This window comes from Dendropsophus ebraccatus, chromosome 7 (assembly GCF_027789765.1).
Source record: "Dendropsophus ebraccatus isolate aDenEbr1 chromosome 7, aDenEbr1.pat, whole genome shotgun sequence".
NCBI lineage: Eukaryota > Metazoa > Chordata > Amphibia > Anura > Hylidae > Dendropsophus > Dendropsophus ebraccatus.
This window is the reverse complement of record NC_091460.1, coordinates 130513384-130537267: the sequence shown is the minus strand read 5'-3', so window position 1 is coordinate 130537267 and position 23884 is coordinate 130513384. Positions and strand designations below refer to the sequence as shown.

Sequence of the window (23884 nt, the reverse complement as noted above, 5' to 3'; positions counted from 1 at the left end):
ATGTTTATTTTTTATATGCACCAGAAGCAATATGTTAAAAAATGGCTAACATTGGACGACACCTTTAAAGGGTTGTCTGGATAAGGAGAGTTTTTTTTAATATATGGCTGAGGCTTCAGTGGAAATAACAGGCATACCTACCTGACCAGATTCCTCAGCTCCCTGAACGTCCAGTTCTCCTACTGTCCTCTTCTTCCTAGTTCGGGTGATGTGCCCTGCAGACATATACACCTCTTTGTTATTTTAGCTGCAACCTGTGCCACATATTAAAGACCTCCTTTGTCCAGACAAACACCTTTAATTCCTCCATGTTCATGGATTTTATTGCCTTATAGCTTTTGGCTGCTGCCCAGAAGATGTCAATGGTCACCTAATGGAATCATAAAGAAAAGTAATGATTGACTAACCTTGTCTTGGACACTGAGTCACTATGCTATTGTTCATTTTCTATGTATTGATTTCGCACTTGGATCACCAGGTGTCAAGTTAATTGTTTTTCTGGTTTGGGAGGATCTGCACTTCATTTTTTTGTTTGTTTGGACGAATTCTAGGAGCCAAGTTACCAGTTCACACTATGGAATTTGTGTGGATTCCGTGTGCTCGTCCCCCTCGGCGTCCCGCTTGAAGAATCAGCCTAACCATAGGATGGAGCCTATAGGACGGCTAGATGCTCCAGCGGGGACGCAGGGGGGTGAGCAGGGGGGTGAGCAGTTTCCAATTGCCTTTTACAGAAAGCAAACAAACTGTGACATATTGCTTGCCAAGACCTTTTAGCAAGGTAGACATGTTTAAAGAAGAATCCTTATTGGGCCATGTTCACACACTGTATTTGTTCTTAACACAACGGGAGGTTGCAACAACGGCGTTTTTTTTTTATTAACACTGCTTAAAGGGGTTATCCAGCGCTACAAAAACATGGCCACTTTTCCCCCTACTGTTGTCTCCAGTTCAGGTGCAGTTTGCAATTAAGCTCCATTTACTTCAATGGAACTGAGTTTTAAAACCCCACCCAAACTGGAGACAAGAGAGGGGGAAAGTGGCCAAGTTTTTGTAGCGCTGGATAACCCCTTTAATTGAATGGCAGTGAATGGGACAACGGCCATAATGTATATACACTATTTACACTACGGCTGTTGTGTAAAATTACAGAAAATAATTGACATGGCTATTTTCTACGGGCGCAGTTTGGTTAGCAGCGGCCATAGAAAATAGTCTGTGCTAAGGGTACGCGCACACTAAGAAATGATGATGGAAAACCTAAGAGAGTCATTGTCTTTTTTTTTTTTTTTTTGCTTCCTCTGACACCCTTAAAAATAACCCATCTGTAAAAGTGATATCTTACTATATGGTGTTTCCACAAAAATAAGATAGGGTCTTATATTAATTTTTGCTCCCAAAGATGCGCTGGGTCTTATTTTTAGGGGAGGTCTTATTTTTCCATGAAGAAGAATTCACATGTCATATACACAGCAGGGACAGAGCAAATGGTATGGCGGCTTCCAGTCACCAGGGGGAGCTCAACACAGCACATTGGTACAGTGCAGCAGGGACAGCGTACGGTATAGCAGCAGGCGAGGGGATAACGGCAGACTATGTGCAGCTCTACATCTGGCGATAGGGGACATCAGGGTTGGTGGCAGGTGACGGTCTTCATCTCCTGCATGCAGCTGCTCTGCAACAGACGGTGAAGGTAGGGGACAACAGCGGTGGGCTAATAAGAATTAAAGCTGCATGCCCTGGTGTTCTGTTTGGCAGATATTCTTCCAAACAAAAACTTTGCTAGGTCTTACTTTCAGGGAGGTCTTATATTTAGCAATTCAGCAAAACCTCTACTAGGTCTTATTTTTAGGGGATTTCTTATTTTTCAATGAAGAAGAGTTCACGTGTCATATGCATAGCAGGGGAAGACGAACGATATGGTGGCTACAGTCACCAGGGGGAGCTCAGCACAGCACACTGGTACAGCACAGCAGGGACAGCGTACGGTATGGCGGCAGGCGCCGGGATAACGGCAGACTGTGTGCAGCTATACATCTGGCGATAGGGGACATCGGGATTGGTGGCAGGTAACAGTCTTCACCTCCTGCATACAGCTGCTCTGCAACGGACGGTGAAGGTAGTGGACAATAGCGGCAGGCTAATAAGAATTAAAGCTGCATGCCCTGGTGTTCTGTTTGGCAGATATTCTTCCAAACAAAAACTTTGCTAGGTCTTACTTTCATGGGAGGGCTTATTTTTAGCAATTCAGCAAAACCTCTACTAGGTCTTATTTTCGGGGGATGTCTTAGGGTGGTATTACACGGGCCGAGCAGGGCCCGATAATACTTGTAAACGAGCAGCGATCTGCTAAATCGCCGCTCATTTACTGGGCCTATTACACGGCCCAATAATCGTTAAACAAGGGCTGCAGGGACATCCTTACCGATGTCCTTGCAGCCCTTGCTTAACTATATACCATACCTATCCACGTTCCAGGGCTGCTGCTGTGGTCTTCTTCTCCCCGGGTCCCGCGCGCTATAACTTCAGAGTGGCCTGTCAGCTGACAGGCCGCTCAGCCAATCACAGGCCGGGACCGCCGCAGCCTGTGATTGGCCGGGCGGCCTGTCAGCTGACAGGCCACTCTGAAGCTAGAGTGCGCAGGACCTGGGGAGAAGAAGACCGCAGCAGCAGCCCTGGAACGTGGATAGGTAATGTATATCATCAGTCGCCGGCCGCGCACCGCTATTACACGTAGCGGTGTGCGGTCAGCGCCTGACGAAAATAGGTCCAAACCTATATCAACGATCAGCCGATGATCGTTGTCATCGGCTGATCGTTGTATTTATTACATGGAGCGATAACCGGCCGAATCGGGCCGATTATCGTTCCGTGTAATAGTACCCTTACTGTAGAATCTAGGTTGAGGAATCAGATGTAACACAAACTAAGCTTGGGTAAAAACGTCATTCTTCTTGACCCCATGAGCTATCGACGAGTTTGTATTGTACAGAAAGCTCATTATATGATAAGATCTATTTTCTAGGTGGTTATGTGGCTCTTCTCCAGACTGGGCGATGCGTACTGACATGGTGTGACTACAATTTTGTAAACACTGCTGAATGGTAATTAGCAATAGAAATAATTGATGAGAAAGAAATCAGGTGCGTTCATGCCGTAAAGGTGTGTTACTTCATCCATTAGAAACAAAGTCAAGGAGACAGCTACCTTGGTAAAACGATATTCGAGGATTGACCTACTATAGTTATAAAAGCTGTCGCTGCCCCGCACCATTCTTATCAATGATCTTTGCCTCGTGCCTTTTTACTGTGTGTTGACTTTGTACTTTTCTGTTGATTTTCGCTGTCGTACTTGTCCTGCCTGTAGTATACATGTCAATGACAGCAGCCTGCCAAACCAAGGAGAACTTCTTGTCAAGTTACGAATTCAGATTTTCTATTTAAATATTAATTTCTAATAATTTTAACATATAGAGCTCTTTGGATACTTTTACTTTGACGATAAGCCCCTAGTGTCTATAACCTTGCAATGCTGCTTTATCTTTTATTCAAACACTATTGAATTCTATTAAGTGCTGTTTTTACAAGCTTTTTACTAAGACAGGTTATAATTATTTTTAGTATAATTACAGTTAGGTTAGCTAAAGTTAATTAGATGGTAACGCTAGCCAAATATGAAGACTTGACTGTGCTCCAGAATCCTTGTATGATTTATGCAAGTTAGGTTTACTACTATGTGTACATATTGGATTTTCTGGACAGGAGTGCCTTTGTATTTTTGGGTGAATTTAATGGTAATTTGAGATGAGCGAGAACTAAAATGCTTGAGTGCTCGATAATTGAGACAAATATTTCCTGATGCTCAGGTGCCCGTTTCGAGTAACGAACCCCATTGAAGTCAATGGGAAACTCGAGCATTTTTGCAGGGGACCAAAGCTCTGCACAGGGAAGGTTGTGTGAAAACCTGGAAACCTCAGAAAATGATGGAAACACCGCGGAAATGGACAGGAAACAGCAGGAGCAGGGGACGCCTCTGGGGCTGGCTAATTGCAACATTACACCAAATTATGGGCAAAAGCCAGGTGGTCGTATAGAGTATGAGGGACATTTATAAGTCCGGCGTTTTTTACGCCGGACTTATAAATGTCTCCGCATCTCCGGACTGCCTCTACATAAATCCCATGCGCATCGGTGCGCACAGACGAAAACCTACGCCACCTGAAAGGTGGAGTAGGTTTTCGGCGTATCTTTGCACTGAAAAAATGATAAATCGCACGGACTCTGAGCCTGCGCCCCCCCCCCCCTAACGCCCCCCCCGGCGTACCGATATGCAAATATTTTATTCGCAAATCGGCCATTTGCAAATAAAATGATTTACATATCGCACTTTACGCCGAAAATCATCAGTACGCCGGATGATGCATGTGCCCTAAGTGTGTAACTGGTGCTTTTTTTTTTTTTTACGGCACCAGAACTACAGATCCCAGCCAGCCAAGAGAATGTAAGCAACAGGACAAATTGACTACTGAGAGCTGCACTACAAGTCCAAGCCAGCAGCCAAGAGTAGCAAAAAAAATCTATGTTTTAAAAATTTTAGGTTGTTTTTTTTGTGTCGGATTCCTGCCTAACCGCACACTAATTCCCTGCCTAACACTCTCCCTGACAGACAGCAGATCTCCCCCTAATCTCTTCCAGCCTGCGTCTGACGCGAGCATCGCGGGACCTGATTCTTATATGCCCAGGTCATCCGATCTGGCCAGCTAATTGCTGCTATCGACATGTATGGTTCCCACGTGATGCTTCGGGCTCCCAAAAACTCTCCTGCATGATGATTGGCTGAGAAAAAGCCGCAAAACATGCAGGAAGAGGAAGATGCCATTGTCTTGAGGACTGCGAGATACTCGTCTGAGTAACAAGCACCATCGAATACCCTAATACTCGAACGAGTACCAAGCTCGGACGGGCATGCTCGCTCATCACTATTGGTAAAACATATTAGGGGATATGGTAATGAGGCTGTGTAAAGGGGGTTATCTAGCATTAGAAAAACATGGCCACTTTCTTCCATGGATAGTAACATTCTAGTCTCTAGTTTGGGTGAAGGTTTTGTAACTCAGTTCTATTGAAGTGAATGAAGCTTAATTGCAAACCGCACCTGAATTATAGACAAGAATCATGTTTCTTTTTTTTTTCTGGAAAAAAAAAAGTGGCCATGTTTTTCTGACACTGGATAACCCCTTTAGGCGTTATTCACATGGTCAGTGATTTTCAAGGTTCATGGATGAGGTCCGCTATCTACCTCTGTGTCCCATGAAAAACCATTGCATCCATGTCCGTGTTTTTCACAGATTTGTTTAAAGCTTTGTAAAATTACACTGATTACATCACATCCGTGTTTTTAACGGATGGCACGGACGTCTGAAACCGTGCAATACATGAAAAATACGGATCTCTTAGACTTCTATGGGGGAATCGATGCCGTCATCTTTTCATGAGTAAAACAAATCCGGTGAATCAAGATTGACTGCGAATGGCGCTGTCAATTCGCCTCATTCTGTAAAGGAAATTTCTAGCGTTCATTAAGGAAATTCTCAAAAACAAAAAACAAAATGGCAGCTGCACATGCTCTCGGGAGCATCACTGGGCGGGAGAATAGGATTAACCATACTCCCTAGCACCCGTCCAATCAGCTGCAGGCCCCTCTGTGATGTCAGCTCCTCCCCCTCTATATAACACGGTTCGGTAATGGAGGCGGCCAGTCGGCTGTGTGTGGAGGAGAGAGCAGGATGGCAGCAGGCAGTTACAGCAGAGCAGGGAGAGACTAACAGAGCGATATAGGGACAGAGAGAAGAGGAATAGCGGAAATTGGATGAGTGACTGGCCGATTGCAAATTTTTTGAAACAGTGATTTTCCGATTTTTGATACTTTTGCAACAACATGCTTCAATAAATTTGCCCTTCTGTAATAGTCCCAGTATTGTAGCTATTTTCCCCAATCATTCTTTGGTCATGTGATTCAAGGATTTCTATTTAGCAATGTGAGTGAACGCCATATTGGGCCGGGGTGGGGGTGGTTGGGGCCACCACACAGCATACTGTATGTTTGAAAAACTTCCACTGACCCAAGAAGGGCAATTCACAGGAGAAAAACTCCATCAACCACAAAACTCATTGTAGGTATACAAATTATATTAACTATATTAATTCCCAGCTAATATCTGGAGGCAGCTCCTTCCTGAAAAACAAAAAACAAACAAAAAAACCCTCACAATGTGTAGTCCATTTTTTGTTTTTAGGGCGTGTGTGAAACGACCCTAAGGCCATGTTCAGACCTCTTAAGAGACCGGCCGTTCTGTCTCAGAAAAGATCATCCGGGCCGATACTGCAGTATGGCATCAGGCCGTAGTTTTACGCAAAATATACTTAGTGTGAACATAGCCTAAGGCTATGTTCATACTACGTATATTTTCATAAAACTATGGCCATTGTTGCCGATTGCAACAATGGCCGTGATTAATACAAAAATATACATTACGTTGCCGTCTATAGAATCCCTACCGGAGTGTATACACTCCGGCCAGGATCCCTAGCGGCGCCGTAGAAAACTGACATGTCAGTTTTCTGCGACCGCTATTCAGTGAATAGCGGCTGCAGAAAACCCTGTCAGTGCACACTATGGAGCGAGCGGCTCCGGCCGCATGCTCCATAGTGTGCAGTGGGGAGTTCTGATGCGGGCGCGCCTGAATGCGCCCGCATCAGAACTTAGCGGTGCTAGAGATCATATGGCCGGTACTGCAGTACCGGAACGGCGGATCTCTTACGAGGTCTGAACATGACCTAATACTGAAATGTTCCTGCTTGTAGCTTGCTGCATGAATGCAGCAGAGAACTCGAAATCCTTAGGAAAAACCAATGATGCAAATCAGCAAACAGTAGCCGCCAAATTACAGGCATTCCAGTGTTTCCCGACAGAGATCAGACTATATTTAAAGTTCTATTTACTTTTCCTGGAAAGCGCTGATGATATCTTTACCGTCTATTTTGTGGCATTAAAACTATCAGTATTTTTAGTCAGCTAAAGTAGAAGTAGGAGTAGGAGATCGTGTCACCACAGCAGATTTGTAAGCCTGCCAGATACCATCCTGGAGCAGGGTGAGTCTGTGAAGATGTGCAAGGGTCTGCTGCTAGGGGCTGTCGGTTCCTGTGTTACTTAGGTGCTGCAGAGAGCACGTGTTAAAAGGGTTGTCCTGCAAAAATCTTTTTCTTTCAAATCAACTGGTTTTAGAAAGTTATATAGATTTGTAATTTACTTCTATTTAAAAAGTTTAAGTCTTCCCATACTTATCAGCTGCTGTATGTCCTGCAGAAAGTGGTGTATTCTTTTCAGTTTGACACAGTGCTCTCTGCTGCCACCTCTGTCCGAGACAGGAAAGGTTGTCTATGGAAAGACTTGAGATTTTTAAATAGAAGTAAATTACAAATCTATATAACTTTCTGAAACCAATTGATTTGAAAATATTTTCGCTGGATAACTCCTTTAAAGGGGTTATCCTGCACTTAAAGAGGACCAATCACCTAAATGTAACTGTCCCTATTATGAAAGTATATCTCTCCCTAACTCTATTCATGAAGATACAGACTGCATTTGCAGTCTGTATCTTTATACTTTACCTGATCCTCTGTTCCCTGGCTGTTCCGGTGGGCGCCGCCATCTTGATGACGTCACTTGCGTTCCAGCGGTGCGTTCCAGCGTGACGTCATCAAGATGGCGCCGCCGCCGGAACAGCCAGGGAACAGAGAATCGGGTAAAGTATAAAGATACAGACTGCAAATGCAGTCTGTATCTTCATAGATAGACTTCATGAAGATACAGACTGTATTTGCAGTCTGTATCTTTATACTTTACCTATCCTCTGCTTCAGTGCCGCACGTCCGGGCGCCGCCATCTTGATTACGGGCCTTGCGTTCCACCGCTGGAACGCAAGTGACGTAATCAAGATGGCGGCGCCGGCCTTGCTGCACCGAAGAAGAGGATAGGTAAAGTATAAAGATACAGACTGCAGAGGCAGTCTGTATCTTCATAAATAGATTAGAGGAAAGGGACTAGAAAATACACAGCGATCTTGCGCTGTATAGCGCGAGATCACTGTGTATTAACGGAGCGGCGGGCAAAGGATCATGGGAACCTTTCCTGCCGCTCTGCATGACGGGAGTTTCCTGTCTCGCGCCGGCTCTTTTGAAAAGAGCCGGCTCGAGACAGGAAAATAAAAATTGAATAATTAAAAAACGTGACAATAAAAATAATGAATTATATTTACAAATGTTAATAAAATGATGATTTACATCTAATTAGGGAAAAAATTTTTTTTAACTTTCGTCCATGATTGGTTCTCTTTAAAGAGGATGTACCATCAGGTACATCCTCTTTAATCTGACCCAGGGATAGAACGACACCACTACGGGGCCCTGTACGGTGCCGTTTTACCCACGGGTACCAGGCCGGAGCTGAAGCACAGGAGGCGGGCCGGGCACCCCCCAGTGGGAGGGAATTCCCTCCCCTCTATGACACGGCTTTATTAGAATCAATGGAGCCACGTCAGAGAGGGGCTATGTTGCTGCCCATGTATAAAACCTAAACATCTTCTCCTTCCTTATTCTCACTCCTATGGTGTCCTCCTGTAGCGTCTCAGGGTCCCCAGCTGATCGCAGCCATTGCCACTTCCAGGACAAACTCACCTCAGGAGTGAGTGCCTGCTCAGCCTATAACTGACCGTAAAGCTGTTCTGTCTCAATCAGTGATAGGCTGAGCAGGCTGTCACTTCCGAGGCGAGTTTGTCCTGGAAGTGGCAGCAGCTGCGTTCAGGAGGGGACCCGGAGGGGCTGCAGGAGGACACCGGGGGAGAGTGGAAAGTTAAGGATTACATGTGTGTTATGTTTTATATAAAAGCTGCAATATATAAAAAAAATGTAAGTCCCTTTAAATACAAAAGTTCATCTAAGGCTATGTTCACACTGTGTTTTTTTCCGTTTCACTGGTTTCTATTTCCTTACAATTTTTTTTCAGTAAAATAGTCTGTGCTAGCATCCCTTTTAACCCTTAGGCGACCCTAAGGGCCACCTCCCCGCGTTCAGAGCGGGGCCGCGCGGCGGCCGCGCTCTGAACCACCGCGATCCCGGGTGCCGTATGTAGTCCGGGATCGCAGCTATTAGCGGGCACGGTGTGATCGCCGTGCCCGCTAATCAGGTAATCGGAGGCAGCTGTCAAAGATGACAGCTGCGTCCGATTACCGGCTGCAGCACTTCCCTGGTGTCTAGTGGGTGAGATCGCTCCTCCGGGACGTTGTCCCGGAGGAGCGATCTCTGTACCTGATGCCGGCCGGGGACCTCTGCAAGATGGCGCCGTCCCCGGCTCGGCACTGCAGCAGCACCGCCTGCAGCAGCTGAAAGCAAACGAGTGCCGATCTCATTGATCTTTGCTGTATAACTATACAGCAAAGATCTCAATGAAAGATCAAAGTGTATATACTAGAAGTCCCCCAGGGGGAATACCCCTAACCCCAGGGGGAATACCCCTAACCCCAGGGGGAATAACCCTAACCCCAGGGGGAATAACCCTAACCCCAGGGGGAATAACCCTAACCCCAGGGAGAATAACCCTAACCCCATGGGGAATAACCCTAACCCCATGGGGAATAACCCTAACCCCAAGGGGGCTTCTAGTATATGTGTAAAAGTAAAAATAAAAGTGATGTTATAAGTAAAAAGCCCCCTCCCCTAATAAAAGTCAGAATCACCCCCCTTTTCCCATGTTATAAATAAAAATAAACAAATAAATAAATAAACATATTTGCTATCGCTGCGTCCGTAATCGCCCGAAATATTAATGATTCACATTCCTGATCTCGCACGGTAAATGGCGTAAGCGCAAAAAAATCCCAAAGTGCAAAATTGCGCATTTTTGGTTGCATCAAATCCAGAAAAATTGTAATAAAAAGCGATCAAAAAGTCCTATATGCGCAATCAAGGTACCAATAGAAAGAAAACATCATGGCTCAAAAAATAACACCTCACACAGCCCCATAGACCAAAGGATAAAAGCGCTATAAGCCTGGGAATGGAGCGATTTTAAGGGACATATATTTGTTAACAATGGTTTGAATTTTTTACAGGCCATCAGATACAATATAAGTTATACATGTTATATATCGTTGTAATCGTAACGACTTGAGAAACATATATAACAAGTCAGTTTTACCCCAGGACGAACGGCGTGAAAACACAAACCCCCCAAATAAAAGAAATGCGTTTTTTTTTCAATTTCACCATACATTGAATTTTTTTCTGGTTTCGCAGTGTACTTTATGCAAAAATTCAGCCTGTCATTGCAAAGTACAATTAGTGGCGCAAAAAATAAGGGCTCATGTGGGTTTCTAGGTGAAAATGCAAGTGCTATGGCCTTTTAAACACAAGGAGGAAAAAACGAAAATGCAAAAATTGAAATTGGCCGGGTTGTTTTATTTATGTTTTAATTTTTCATTCATGTTTTCAAATATCTAAAACATATACATTAAAAATAAACAAATATACAGGGTGAAAGTATGATTCGATGCCAAGGCTTCAGCAGCAATCCCGACACGCATGTATGGTAACAGGGCAGTACTAGTCATGGCAATATGCTTCATGCTGAGGAAGCAAAATTACAAAACTTTTTTAGGGTGCGTTCACACGTACAGGATCTGCAGCAGATTCGATGGCCCAGAATTGATTTGCTTTGAATCTGCAGCCTTTCATTTTCCAAAGAGTCTGTGAGGAATGAGAGGTGGAATCTGATTGGTTGCTAGGGGCAACGGGGCCTGTTTCACTGTACACCATGTTTGATAAATCTCCTCCACACTGCGCTTCAATCTTTTACATTCTATATGTTAAACGTTCACGGCACATGGTAAACACTTTACCTACGTAAACCGATATATTCCTGCAAACCATCAACAGAAGAGAGTTATATGCTGCTGAGGATTGCCCAGGCTGGATATATGTAACAAGCTGTCAGCTAGGAGATTTATTTGCACTGTACTAAAGGCAAACACAGATGTTTTCAGTTGAAATACAAAAAGGAAAATATAAGACGAGCATTTTTACACGTCTATTTTAGGGGTCATCCACACGTCCTGTGATTATGATCTGTGCAGGGAAGACGTGCCACCGACCGGAATGTGGAACTTTCGGCATCATGACTTATTATGATGCCGGGGGGCTTTGAAATATTTTAAATCTTCACGCTACTGTACTGACACAGCCACTAACCACTTAGTTGCTGGAGTCCCAACTGAACGGTGGTAAGACTGAAGTTATTTCTGATCCTGACTATACAGCAGGTTGTCCCACAGCAATGTAAATGTATGGCAACTGGAGAAAGGGATGCAAGTAGGGGCATAGTGTATATGCATGTGGGTGTGGATAATGGACCTACTGGGGGATTCTACTTAATAGGGGAATTACCTACCTACCTACTGGGGGAATCTATATAACGGGAGGAGATCTGTTTAGCGACATCTGCTTAAATGAGGGGAGGATTATCTACGTACTAAGCAATTCAACATAATGGGGGATAACCTACCTACTGGAGGAATCTATATAATGGGAGGAGATCTGTTTAGGGGGCTTCTACCTATATGAGGGGAGGATTACCTACCTACTTGATGCTTCAGCCTAATAGGGAGATTACCTACCTACTGGGAAAAAAAGAAGGAGATCAACTACTTAAAGGGGTTGTCCAGCGTGGGGGCTATTTTTTCATATGGCCGGGAAGGAAGGTGGCTGAAAGTAAAGACGTCCACTCACCTCCGCTGCTGGAACCGGGGAGGTGAGTGGACGTCTTTTCTTTCAGCCACCTCCTCCCCGGCCATATGAAAAAATAGCCCCCACGCTGGACAACCCCTTTAATTAGGCTTCTACCTAACAGCAGAGAATTAGCGGGGAACATCTACTTAATTGAGGGTGCGATTACCTACCTTTAGGGGATTTTTACCTAATGGGGGAATTATCTACGTACTTGAGGGTTACCTACCTACTGGGGAATTACCTGGTTGAGGGGGAATTACCTCCCTCCTGGGGCATTTGCTGTATAGGGAGCTTATCGACCAACTGGGAACATCTATTTAGAAATGTGTAGAAATGTCATACGTATATTTGGCATCCTCATAGGGGTAATAACCTAAGCACTGGGGACATACCTACCTTTTGCCCTCGGGGCTGCCAACCCACACTATGCCACTAGATGCCAGTACCTAGGGACAGGGGTGACTGGTTGGATAATGTCAAATAGAGGGTACATATAAATTAACAGGGAAAAAAACTCACTTGTGAATAATAATAATAATAATAATAATAATAATAGTAATAATAATAATAATAATAATAATAATAATATTTTTGCCGTTTTAGACGTACACTTTGTATACCTATTTTGCAGTGACAAATATAACATACAGTATATCTAAATTTATTGGTCATGCCTAAAAAGCTTTATTGATGGTTAATTCTAACCAAGGGGTTATCCAGCGCTACAAAAACATGGCCACTTTTCCCCCTCTCTTGTCTCCAGTTCAGGTGCGGTTTGCAATTAAGCTCCATTTACTTCAATGGAACTGAGTTCCAAACTCCACCCAATCTGGAGACAAGAGAGGGGGAAAAGTAGCCATGTTTTTGTAGCGCTGGATAACCCCTTTAACATTTAGTCATAGATCACATAGATCATTGAGGCAAACACGTGCAGTGCTAGTTATAGACTTTGGACAGGTTGTATCTCAGTACAATGGTGCCTGATACGTGACTGGGATAGAGCGTTCTCTAACCATGGAGTGTGGCTGGTCTGTACATACAGCACATGCACTGGGTAAGGACTTGGTGAATATATTAAACGTATCCATAGGCCCCATTCACCCTGTGGATTGTTGTTTTGATTCTCAAACCTTTTTTTTTTTTTTTTTACTTTAAAAAAGTATAGTTTATATCTTCTTTGAGCCTACAGTATATGAGAAGAGACTCTGTTTCAAATATTTCTACTGTATCCTGAAGGACGGCATCTCTTGTAGTTTAGCTAATCCCTTATATAAGCCGTGTCCAGTGAAAAGGCTCCTCGCGGTAAGATACTAAGGACAGCACATTTATGTGATTAATATGTTATTTATAAAACGTATTTAGAAGGCTTTTCCATACTCGTTATACAGGGCTGTACTGGGGCTGACATTCAGCTATGACATTTGCAAGTGAAATCTGTTTATGTGCTTGTGGGTTTTTACCTGATCTGGGTGCATGTCACATTTAAAGAACACAAGTTACTGTAAACCGTACACTGTGACTTATAGACAAAACTTTTCACTGTCTACAAAATAAGCACATTCTCACTCTCTAAATCTAAAAAACTTTTCTCCTACCCCGTACCCTTCTGGTGTACTTGGCGCCTTCCATCGCTCCACAGAAATGAATAGAGCCGTGGTCACATGAAGTGTTGTTTCATTTCTGGTCTGACACAGTGCTCTCTGCTGACATCTCTGGCTGAAACAGGAACTGTCCAGAGAAGGAGATATTTTCTATGGGAATCCCTATCGAAATCCTCTTCTGCTCTGGACAGTTCCTGTCTTGGCCCGAGGTGGCAGCACTGTGTCAGACTGGAAATAAAACAACACTTCCTGTAGGACATACAGCAGCTGATAAGTATAGCAAGTCTTGAGATTTTTTAATAGAAGTAAATTACAAACCTACATAACTTTCTGACACCAGTTGAATGAGAGGAAAATATTGTCGCTTGACCGTCATCCGGTATTGTGGCGCAGAGCCTGCCCGACCCCCCTTTACCCTTTGCTGCTCCTGGAGCCGGTCCTGTGACGGAGATCTCGCCGTTGGCAGCCCTGCGCGCACGCTCCACAAATGAGTCTAACGCCCATAGAGAATGACGGCTCCAGTCATTCTCTATGGGCATCGGACTCATCCCTGGTATTAGCACACAGCACGCTCTCACCTTCCGGCGCCGATATCTTCGTCCGGGGACCAGGTCCAGGAGCGGGACATGCAGCAAAGGCTAAGTTTCCGGGGCTGCACCGGGGGGTCTGTTTCTCATATAGAAGCATGTTTCCTACTTCCTTTTGTTCCTTTGTTTCAAATTTAAGAAAAATTTTAGGAATAATTAGAAACAAATATCAGAAGGGTGTTTTATTTCTTTTGTTATTTTATTCAGGTCAGGTAAGCTTGCTGGAGTTTCTAGTGTAGGGCTTAAAGGGGTATTCCACTGAAACATGTGTAGGACTTAAAGGGTCTGTCCACACATACAGACTCGCAGCATAAATCTTGCTGCGAGTCTGTCAGGTCCTAGCAGTTCCCTGTCACTACATACTCGCAGCGGTCTGAACGACCGCTGCGAGTATGTAATTCTGCCAGCCCCTTAACCCCTTCGGCTCCCACCCCGCTGTGTCTGTATATACGTTACCTGTCCTCACTGCACGGGGTCCCGCTGTCCTGCTCTCCCGCCCAGTCAATCAATGTGTTGCCCAGCCGCAGCCACTGATTGGCTGGGTGGGAGAGCAGCACAGCAGGACCCCTTGCAGCGAGGGTATTCCACTCAAACATAAAGTTGTTTTCTTTCTGGGACAACCTCTAGTATTGTAAGCAGTTTAAGTTAGCAGTCATAGCAGGGACTCTTTCAACCAAATTTGAAGACCAAAATAACTAATTAGAATAACTAAGGAGATAAGAACATATAAAAAATTCCTGAAATTTTATTATCATTCATTGTAGTGTTTTGCACCAAAAAAGCAAAACGTCCTGAAAGAAAGGTATTTGCTTCTGAGGGTAAAGATTTTCTTTCACCTTGCAAATTCACCTTGAAATGTTCTTCATTAAAGTTTGTTTGATGTTTTATTAATATCTAATATCTAATTTCCTTGCACTATGTGTGGGGTTTTACTTGCAATTAACTTATACAGTGGTACCTTGGTTTAAGAGGAACTTGGATTGAGAGCGTTTTGCATGAAGAGCTCACAGTTTTGGGTGCTGGGTGGGAGGGCAAGTAGGGGAGGGGAATGGTCTGCATAGCGGGGTCTACAACACTGTACTCTGACCCAGAAAGTCTTAATCACCTTCCAAATCATAGCAGATCCACATCAGACTGGGGCTTGCATCAGGGGACAGGACTGTGGAGGTAACGTCTTCACTATAATGTGCCTGCACTCACACTCAACTATACACACTACTGCTATAATGTGCCTGCACTCACACTCAGCTATACACACTGCTGCTATACTGTGCCTGTACTCACACTCAGCTATACACACTGCTGCTATACTGTGCCTGTACTCACACTCAGCTATACACACTGCTGCTATACTGTGCCTGGACTCACACTCAGCTATACACACTGCTGCTATACTGTGCCTGGACTCACACTCAGCTATACACACTGCTGCTATACTGTGCCTGGACTCACACTCAGCAGTTAATACTGCTGTAGAGAGAAAATTATGTCACTGTTCTTTTGCACAGCTCTGTGATTCTCAATTCCTGGTCCATGCTGAATATAGACCCCTTCCCCATTGCAGTCATGTGACCACACAGACCTCTGATAGCAACCTTGCTTCTCTACTCTAGCCTGTTGTACTACGCTACTGCATTATGGGGATCTGCATTTCCATCCTGTATCTACAAACTGCTGCTGTTTTTCAGGTTTATGCAGTTACTATACATTATACACCACATGCTGATTGCTATACTGTACAGTAACTTCTAATGTCACATATTCAGCTGTTTCAGAATGTTTGTTTCATCTGTTCTACATGTTATTCAGAATAAAAAAAATCATTATTTTTAGGGTGTGGAACCCATTGTCTACAGATCAGTGATTTCTTATGGGAATTTGCTTTGATGTAAGAGTAGATTTGGATTACAAGCGCAGACCCAGAACGAATTATACAATTACACAGTGTGCACCGATTTTTGGCCTCGGGTGTGGTGTGTCTCAGTAAGGGAGCGCCTTAAATCCCCTGTTTCATGAAGCTCCAAACAAAGTGATAGACACAACTATTGCAGTTTTCTTTTTGCTTTTATATTCAGTATTCATCAAGTTACAATAAATAATTCAGAATATTCACCCCCAAGTGCACAGGATACTCAAATGGACCTCCATGATGGTCAGGAGGCCAGATGGTGGTGCAAAAACCATCTTTGCACCACCATCTGGCCTCCTGATCATCATGGAGGTCTCTGCTTTGTGAAGGATACAAGGACTTTAACAACAACCATGCCGGGAGCAACGACGAGTATCCTGTGCACTTGGGTCCGAATATTCTGAATTATTTATTGTAACTTGATGAATACTGAATATAAAAGCAAAAAGAAAACTGCAATAGTTGTGTCTATTACTTTGTTTGGAGCTTCCAAAAGGAATTATGCTTGTAATCCAAGGCACCACTGTGTATATAAATGTGTATACATATTTTCTCATATGGCAACGTCAGTATTAAAGGGGTTATCCAGCGCTACAAAAACATGGCCACTTTATTCCAGAGACAGCCCCACTCTTGTCTCCAGCTTGGGTGCAGGTTTTGCTGCTCAGTTCCATTGAAGTGAATGAAGCTTTATTGCAAACCGCACCTGAACTGGAGACAAGAGTCTCTGTAAGAAAGTGGCCATGTTTTTGTAGCTCTGGATAACCCCTTTAAGGAGCTGTAGAGACTCTGCCTGTCTGCCTACATACAGATTCCATACACATACTCTAGCTCTGATGGGTACTTGGGGACTGACAAAGAGCATTCATTTCTTCAAAGGACGTTATTATCTCTACAATTCTATTGTTTTAAAGCATGATGACATTCAGATGATGGCAATGTTCTAGTTTACATTCTATAAATATGTTTACTACCAAAGATGGTTTCACCTACAAGTCTAATAAATCTTAGTGATTTCAATCTTTACAGAAGACAACCCAATTACAAGTTTATATTATTATTCTGCTTACATTGTCTCTCTTTCTATCAACAGCCATGAAGTCTGCTGCATCTGTTACTCTACTCTTGTTCACACTTGCACTAACAAAGGCTGCCAAAATGATCATTGTCCCGCCAATAATGTTTGAAAGCCACCTGTATATATTCAAAACAGTGGCCACCGCTCTACATGACAAGGGCCACCAAACTGTCTTTCTGGTGTCAGAAGGAAGGGACTTACCACCCTCAAGTCATTACCAAATTCAGCGTTATCCAGGTATTTTTAATAGCACCTCATCGGACGAATTTTTGCAGTCTAAGATGAAGAATATATTCTCGGGGAGATTTACAGCGTTAGAAATGTTTGACATTCTCGATCACTACTCCAGCAATTGTGACGTTTTGGTGGGGAACCAAGAAGTGATGCAACGTCTAAAGAACGAAAACTACGACATGGTGATTGTCGATCCGAATGAAATGTGCGGACTTGTCATAGCCAATATTTTGGATATTAAGTATGTAGTGTTTTCTACTGGACTTTGGTTCCCTGTTGAGGTTGGTGCCCCTGCACCTTTATCCTATGTTCCAGAATTCAACTCACTTCTCACCGATCACATGGACTTACTGGACAGAGTAAAAAATACAGTTATTTATTTGGTCTCTCGATTTGGTATCAATTTTATCGTTCTTCCTAAATACGATAGAATAATGAGGAAGTACAATATTTTGCCGGAAAGATCTATGTATGAATTAATTCAAGGATCTTCTCTTTGGATGCTTTGCACTGATGTTGCACTGGAGTTTCCTAGACCCACACTTCCGCATGTCGTCTATATTGGAGGAATTCTCACCAAACCAGCCAACCCATTACCAGAGGTAAGGTTTTGTCACCGCTATAATGTATGACACAGTGTATTTAATTTTTGCATGAACATGTTTTTTCTGATTGGTCTCGATAATAGTGAAGCAATAATATATACAACGTGTCTTACGTGTGCTCTCTGCGGACAATTGGCTGATGTTGTCATATTTGGTGAATCTTAGGGTGGTATTCCACGGGCCGATGGGGGCCCGATCAACAATGTAAATGAGCGCCTATCTGCTAGATCGGGTCTATTCCACAGCCCAATATTAGTTTAGCAAGGGCTGCAGGGACATCATTACCGATGTCCTTGCAGCCCTTGTTTAGCATACATTACCTACAATGCTGCAGGACTTCTCCTGCGCTGCTTCTCACCGGGTCACGCGCACAGCAGCTGCACACGGGACTCGGGTTAAAAGAAGCAGAGGAGAAGCCCTGCAGCATAGTAGGTAATGTATGCTGTCTTATGAAATCGTTGGTCGCCGGCCGCGCACCGATATTCCACGTAGCGATGCGCAATCGGTGACCGATGATTTTAGGTTTTCACCTAAATAAACGATCAGCCGATGACACGATCAGCAGCTGATCAGTGTCTCTATTCCACGGAGCGATAATCACCGATTATCACTCCGTGGAATAGGCCCCTTAGTTAAAAGGATTGTCCAGTGGGCAGAAGATGGCTGAAGTATTCTGCTCACTGGCTTTTACTTTCTGAGATCCCAAGTCCCTTCGGAGGTAAGCCTTCTGAGACGTGGGGGGCATGGCTAAGTCGTGATCATCAGGTCCGCGAGAAGCTAAGTCCACATGTGATGTCAAATAGCTGCACAGTAAATCTATCCTAGAATGTAAGTAGAATGGATTTTTTAGGCTATGGTGGGTATGTAGCATTGTTTTACATATGGTTTTTGACCTAGAAAAGTCGCAAATCCTTGCACAATCGCTTCATTTCTCAAAAATGGGCGACTTTTCTAAGGTGTGCACAACTCACGTCTGTTCTCAGAATAGTTCTTTTTGTACATACAGCATATATTCAGTGCTAGATCTAATTTTTGAAGTGCAACTTTTTTAAAATGGTGCTAAACCAGTCTGGATTACACATATTTCACTTCAGATGGAGTAAACCATCCTAGTAATGATCGTAACTAATGACTATCGTTCTGTGTAATATGGTGAATAATTTTAGGTTAGTGATAAACAATCTCATTTGAGATAGTTTAGTTTATCGTAAGTCGTTAATCGTTAAAAATCGTTTTGTGTAATAGGACTCTTTTAGAAATGGTGTTCAAACCTCCAAATCTCGTCTGCTCCAAATTTATGATGTTGCCTGTGCCATTTTGACAAATTTGGCACGGGAAAAAAAATGCCCTACGTGCAAAAGGCATGATTTAGAGCCCTTTCTATTTTGAACAATTTCGATAAGTTCCCCCCTATGTGTGGATTATGGAAGTGTGGTGGTGGGCAGGCTTGTTCATGCTTACTAGTAACAAACATGAACTGTAGACCAGTCGATCTGATTAAAGGGGTTATCCAGCGCTACAAAAACATGGCCACTTTTCCCCCTCTCTTGTCTCCAGTTCAGGTGCGGTTTGCAATTAAGCTCCATTTACTTCAATGGAACTGAGTTTGAAACCCAACCCAATCTGGAGACAAGAGAGGGGGAAAAGTGGCCATGTTTTTGTAGCACTGGATAACCCTTTTAATGTTCCACAATCAATGGCTGATGGTGCAGCCACTGTCTATGCCTTCAGATTTCTGTCAGGATGACTGAGCTCAATGCCAGGTTAGGTTTGCTGCTCGTTAGGCTGCATTCAGATGTCTGCAAATTTGCGGATGTTACGGACGGGGAAGAAATGTAATGGATTTGTTCCCTGCCCGGCATGATGTATGAATATCATGCCAGCAGCGGGGAAACTCTTTGAATCACTGTAGTGAAAGAGCCAGTGCCGCGGCAATTTAAAGAGTTTTCCTGCTGCCGGTATGATATTGACACATCATGCCGGGCAGGGAATAAATCCATTATATTCCTTCCCCGTCTGTAACGACGGCAAATTTGCAGACGTGTGAATGCCCCCTTTGCCCAGGCTAGGGATAATCCATTATTAAAGGAGAAATCTGACAAAAATCTTTATTAAAGTATTGTAGTGCCCCCAAAAGTTAAACAAATCACCAATATACACTTATTATGGGAAAAAAGTGTATTTTTTCCCCTGCACTTACTACTGCATGAAGGCTTCACTTCCTGGATAACATGGTGATGTCACTTCCTGGATAAAATGGTGATGTCGCTTCCTGGATAACATGGTGATGTCACTTCCTGGATAAAATGGTGATGTCACGACCCGACTCCCAGAGCTGTGCGGGCTGTGGCTGCTGAAGAGGATAATGGAAGGGGGACACTGAGGAACACAGGGCACTGGAGGGACACTGAGCATCCCTCTGCCATCATCCTCTCCAGCAGCCACAGCCCACACAGCTCTGGGAGTCGGGGTGTGACATCACCATTTTATCCAGGAAATGAAGCCTTGATGCAGTAATAAGTGCAGGGAAAAAAGCACTTCCCGAAATAAGCATTTCCCGTAATAAGTGTATATTGGTGATTTATATATAACATTTGGGGGGCAATACAATACTTCAATAAAAATGTTCGCCGGACTTCTCCTATAAGCTCCCACATCATTCATCAGAGGATCATGTAGTCTTAACAAGCTCAAAAGTCATCGGCTGTTGGCCGCACATCTTCCTTTGTAATAGACGATGTCCTGCTGAGAAATCATGGCAGCAAAAAGCCACTCAAATAGGGATGGTCCAAACCTGCCGAGGTTCGGGTTCGTACGAACCCGGACTCTCGGCAATGATTCCCGCTGTCTTAAACCTCTGTGGAGAGGGTGGATACAGCGGGAGGACCGCCTGGAAAACCGGGATACAGCCACAGCCATAGGATGTATCCCAGTTTTCCAGGCGGTCCTCCCGCTTTATCCACCCTCTCCACTGAGGTGGAAGACAGCGGGAATCATTGCCTCGGCAGGTTTGGACCATCCCTACACTCAAACAATCCAGCAATTGATTGTGTGGCCCATCCCACATGCTGGTTGAGCCTTGCAATAGGCTCTTAGAATGATTGCTGATCTACAAGATCAGTTCTCATTTAGAGTATGCAATGGGCTATCTAGTAGAGCCTTTGGCCATGATCACTTGTTCTATTTACACAGTGATTACCCTTCATACAAAAAAAAGAATTCGGTCAATTAAAGGGGAAATTCCTCATCAGGCTTCCATACGTTATAAATGACTTGTTAATTTGTTTGAGATCAGGGAAATGATATGGGTTTTATCCAAATATCCTAACCTAAAGCGAACAGTCACATTTCCATCTGCATAGATATTGCACAGATTGTGGAACCACGTAATGTACTATTACATTAGTATTCAATTTGTATAGGTAATTTGTACACTTATGAACATACATTTTAATGTATTTTTTTTTTTAACATAATAATTGAACACAAGATTATGTTCTTAAAAGACATTCTAACATTCTATACAAAAAACATTGGGATACACCCAAGGTAGGAATCTGAGTCTGCTCAACAGAGAGTGGATCCAAATAAGCTTACCTTAGGCCATAGGTGACTCCCTTGTGTCATAGTAAATCTATGCCATGATGGAAGTTGATACTTGGACTCTTTTTATGTTTCTTAATCATACATGCTATTACACGCTAGAAAGGTGTAGATAGCTTTTCCTGCACATGGAGCAAAGATTCAGTTTGGTGCTTTTTATTCTGCGGACCCATTCACTTCTATGGCCACATATGTACCCACATCTGTAGGTAATACGGATCTGTGTTACCTACAGTGTAAATGTAGATTGTTACAGATGCTCATCTGTAGGCCTGTCTGTGAGTGTGAATGAGGCCTAAGTCTCATCTCTGCAGGGTTTGAATCCAAGACATCTCCAGATCATCTATTTCAGGGGTACTCCAACCAGGACCATTTTTTCTGCATTGTTTAGGGAAGGGGTGGTTAAAAAACAATTGTATCCACTTACTCCCCCCTGGCTCCTGCGCTGTTGCCCGCATTCTGGCGCTCCTGTCCCCCAATGTCTAGCCGTTTTCTGGTCTGAGACGGGATTTGACATGTGATGTGGCAGGCCCGCTCAGCCATTAAGCGGCTGTACAGTGTCTGAGCCACATCTCATCCCAAGACCCTGCTCACTACTAGAAGAGTTTGGCCTCCAGGGGACAGGAGCGGAGGTAAGTGAATGCAATTGTTTTCACCCACCTCCCCGGACATTGCAGAAAAAAATGGTTCTGGTCAGAGCACTCCTTTAATAAAAAAGCACTGTACCCCCCCCCCCCCCCGATTGCTGAAAAAAAGTAAAATGAAGACAGTCATGTTTCAGTAAAATGTCTTCTTTCATGAAGCAGAGTTGTGAAGCACCTTTCACACTGTGAGACGAGGCAACATCACTTTACCTGTTGCCACAACGTTTTGCTGCCACTCTTGGAGAGAGTGAGAGAGGTCCCTGTCATGGCAGCAGGTGCAGTGATGTTGGCTCATCTCACAGTGTGTAGGGGCTTTACGACTCTAATAATTCTACAGTAAACAAAGAAATACTACTGAAATGTGAATGTCTTTGTTTTCCTTTTTTTCCCAAGTGGAATGGGACTTAGGGTCCTATTCCACAGGCCGAGCAGGGCCCGATCAACGATGTAAACGAGCGCCAATCTGCTAGATCGCTGCTCGTTTACTGGGCCTATTCCACGACCCGACAATTGTTAGCGAGGGCTGCAGGGACATCGTTACCGATGTTCTTGCAGCCCTTGCAGCATACATTACCTAGCAGGGCTTCTCCTCCGCTCCGTCTTCGGCCACCACGGCCAGTGATTGGCTGAGCGGTCTGACAACTCAGTCAGGTCACTCTGGAGTTGATGCTGCGCCGCGGGACCTGGAGAGGAAGACGGAGGTAATGTATGCTGCTTCTCAAATCGTCGGTCGCCCACCGCGATTGGTGGGTGACCAATGATTTTAGGTTTGGGCCTAAATAAACAATCAGCCGATGACACGACCATTGGCTGATCGTTTTCTCTATTCCACCGAGCGATTATCGCTCCGTGGAATAGGCCCCTTATTGATTGGTGTCATTCACATTTGAAAATGCTTGACTGAAGTGGAGGTGTTAGGGTGCGTTCACACTTCGGAACACGCGCAGAGAACTTCCAGTGGATTCCGCCACTCGCCCCCGCGCTCTACTCCTTGAATCTCTGCCCATCCCATTGACTCCATTCTATGCTCAGATGGATTCCGCCCAAAGAATTGACATGTCAATTTTTTGGTTGGACGGCGGAATCTGCCTGTGTATAGAATGGAGTCTATGGGATTGATGGAGATTCAAGTGGGGGCGAGCTGCAGAATCCACTCAGCATGGATTCCGGAGTGTGAATGCACCCTTACTGAGATACTGTGTCACCCACCAGTACTGTAGACCTTAAAGTGGTGATCTGGCGTGGAATAACTTTAAACATATTGTTGCAGTTATGTAGAAAAAAGTAAAGATGCTATTTGTACCTCACCGCTGTCCCCCATGTCCTCCTGTGGTGTATCCGGGTTCCTGACTAAACAATTCCCGCCGCCATCACCAAGACGGACTCACTGACTGAGGCGGCAGAGTGTCGCAGACAGTGATTGGCTGAGCAGGCTGTCATTGCAGAGATGAGTCCATCTTGGAAGTAGTGGTGGGACCATTCAGCAGGGGAACCCGGGGAGCACAGTCAGGTAAGAATATTTTTTTTATTATCATACTAGGACAAGATCCCCATACAGCCACACACTGTGTCCCCTTACTAGAATACTGCCACATACTGGGTCCCCTTAATTTAATACTACCACCCAATTGTGTTGTACTGCTCTGTCTATAGCCTTAGGCTATGATCCCACTCTGTAAGACAACGGGCGTTCCATGACGCGGCCAGATTGCGGAATGGCCAGTGTCAGAAAAGATCATCCCGGCCGATACTGATCTTTCCAGCCGCTAAATTCGGATGCGGGCGC

General features: G+C 44.2%; 1 protein-coding gene across 2 annotated transcripts in view; it reads left to right on the top strand.

Moving 5' to 3' along the window:
* Positions 1-23884, top strand: part of UGT8 (UDP glycosyltransferase 8) — a 74572-nt gene that overhangs the window by 8657 nt on the left and 42031 nt on the right. The window contains exons 1-2 of one of the 2 annotated variants that reach the window (XM_069978453.1): positions 12728-12891; positions 17028-17848. In XM_069978453.1, coding sequence (XP_069834554.1) covers positions 12852-12891; positions 17028-17848 — 861 coding nt within the window. In that variant the 5' untranslated portion in view covers positions 12728-12851. Of the gene's footprint in view, positions 1-12727; positions 12892-17027; positions 17849-23884 lie in introns of those variants that run through there. The other variant, XM_069978455.1, reaches the window with a different exon arrangement.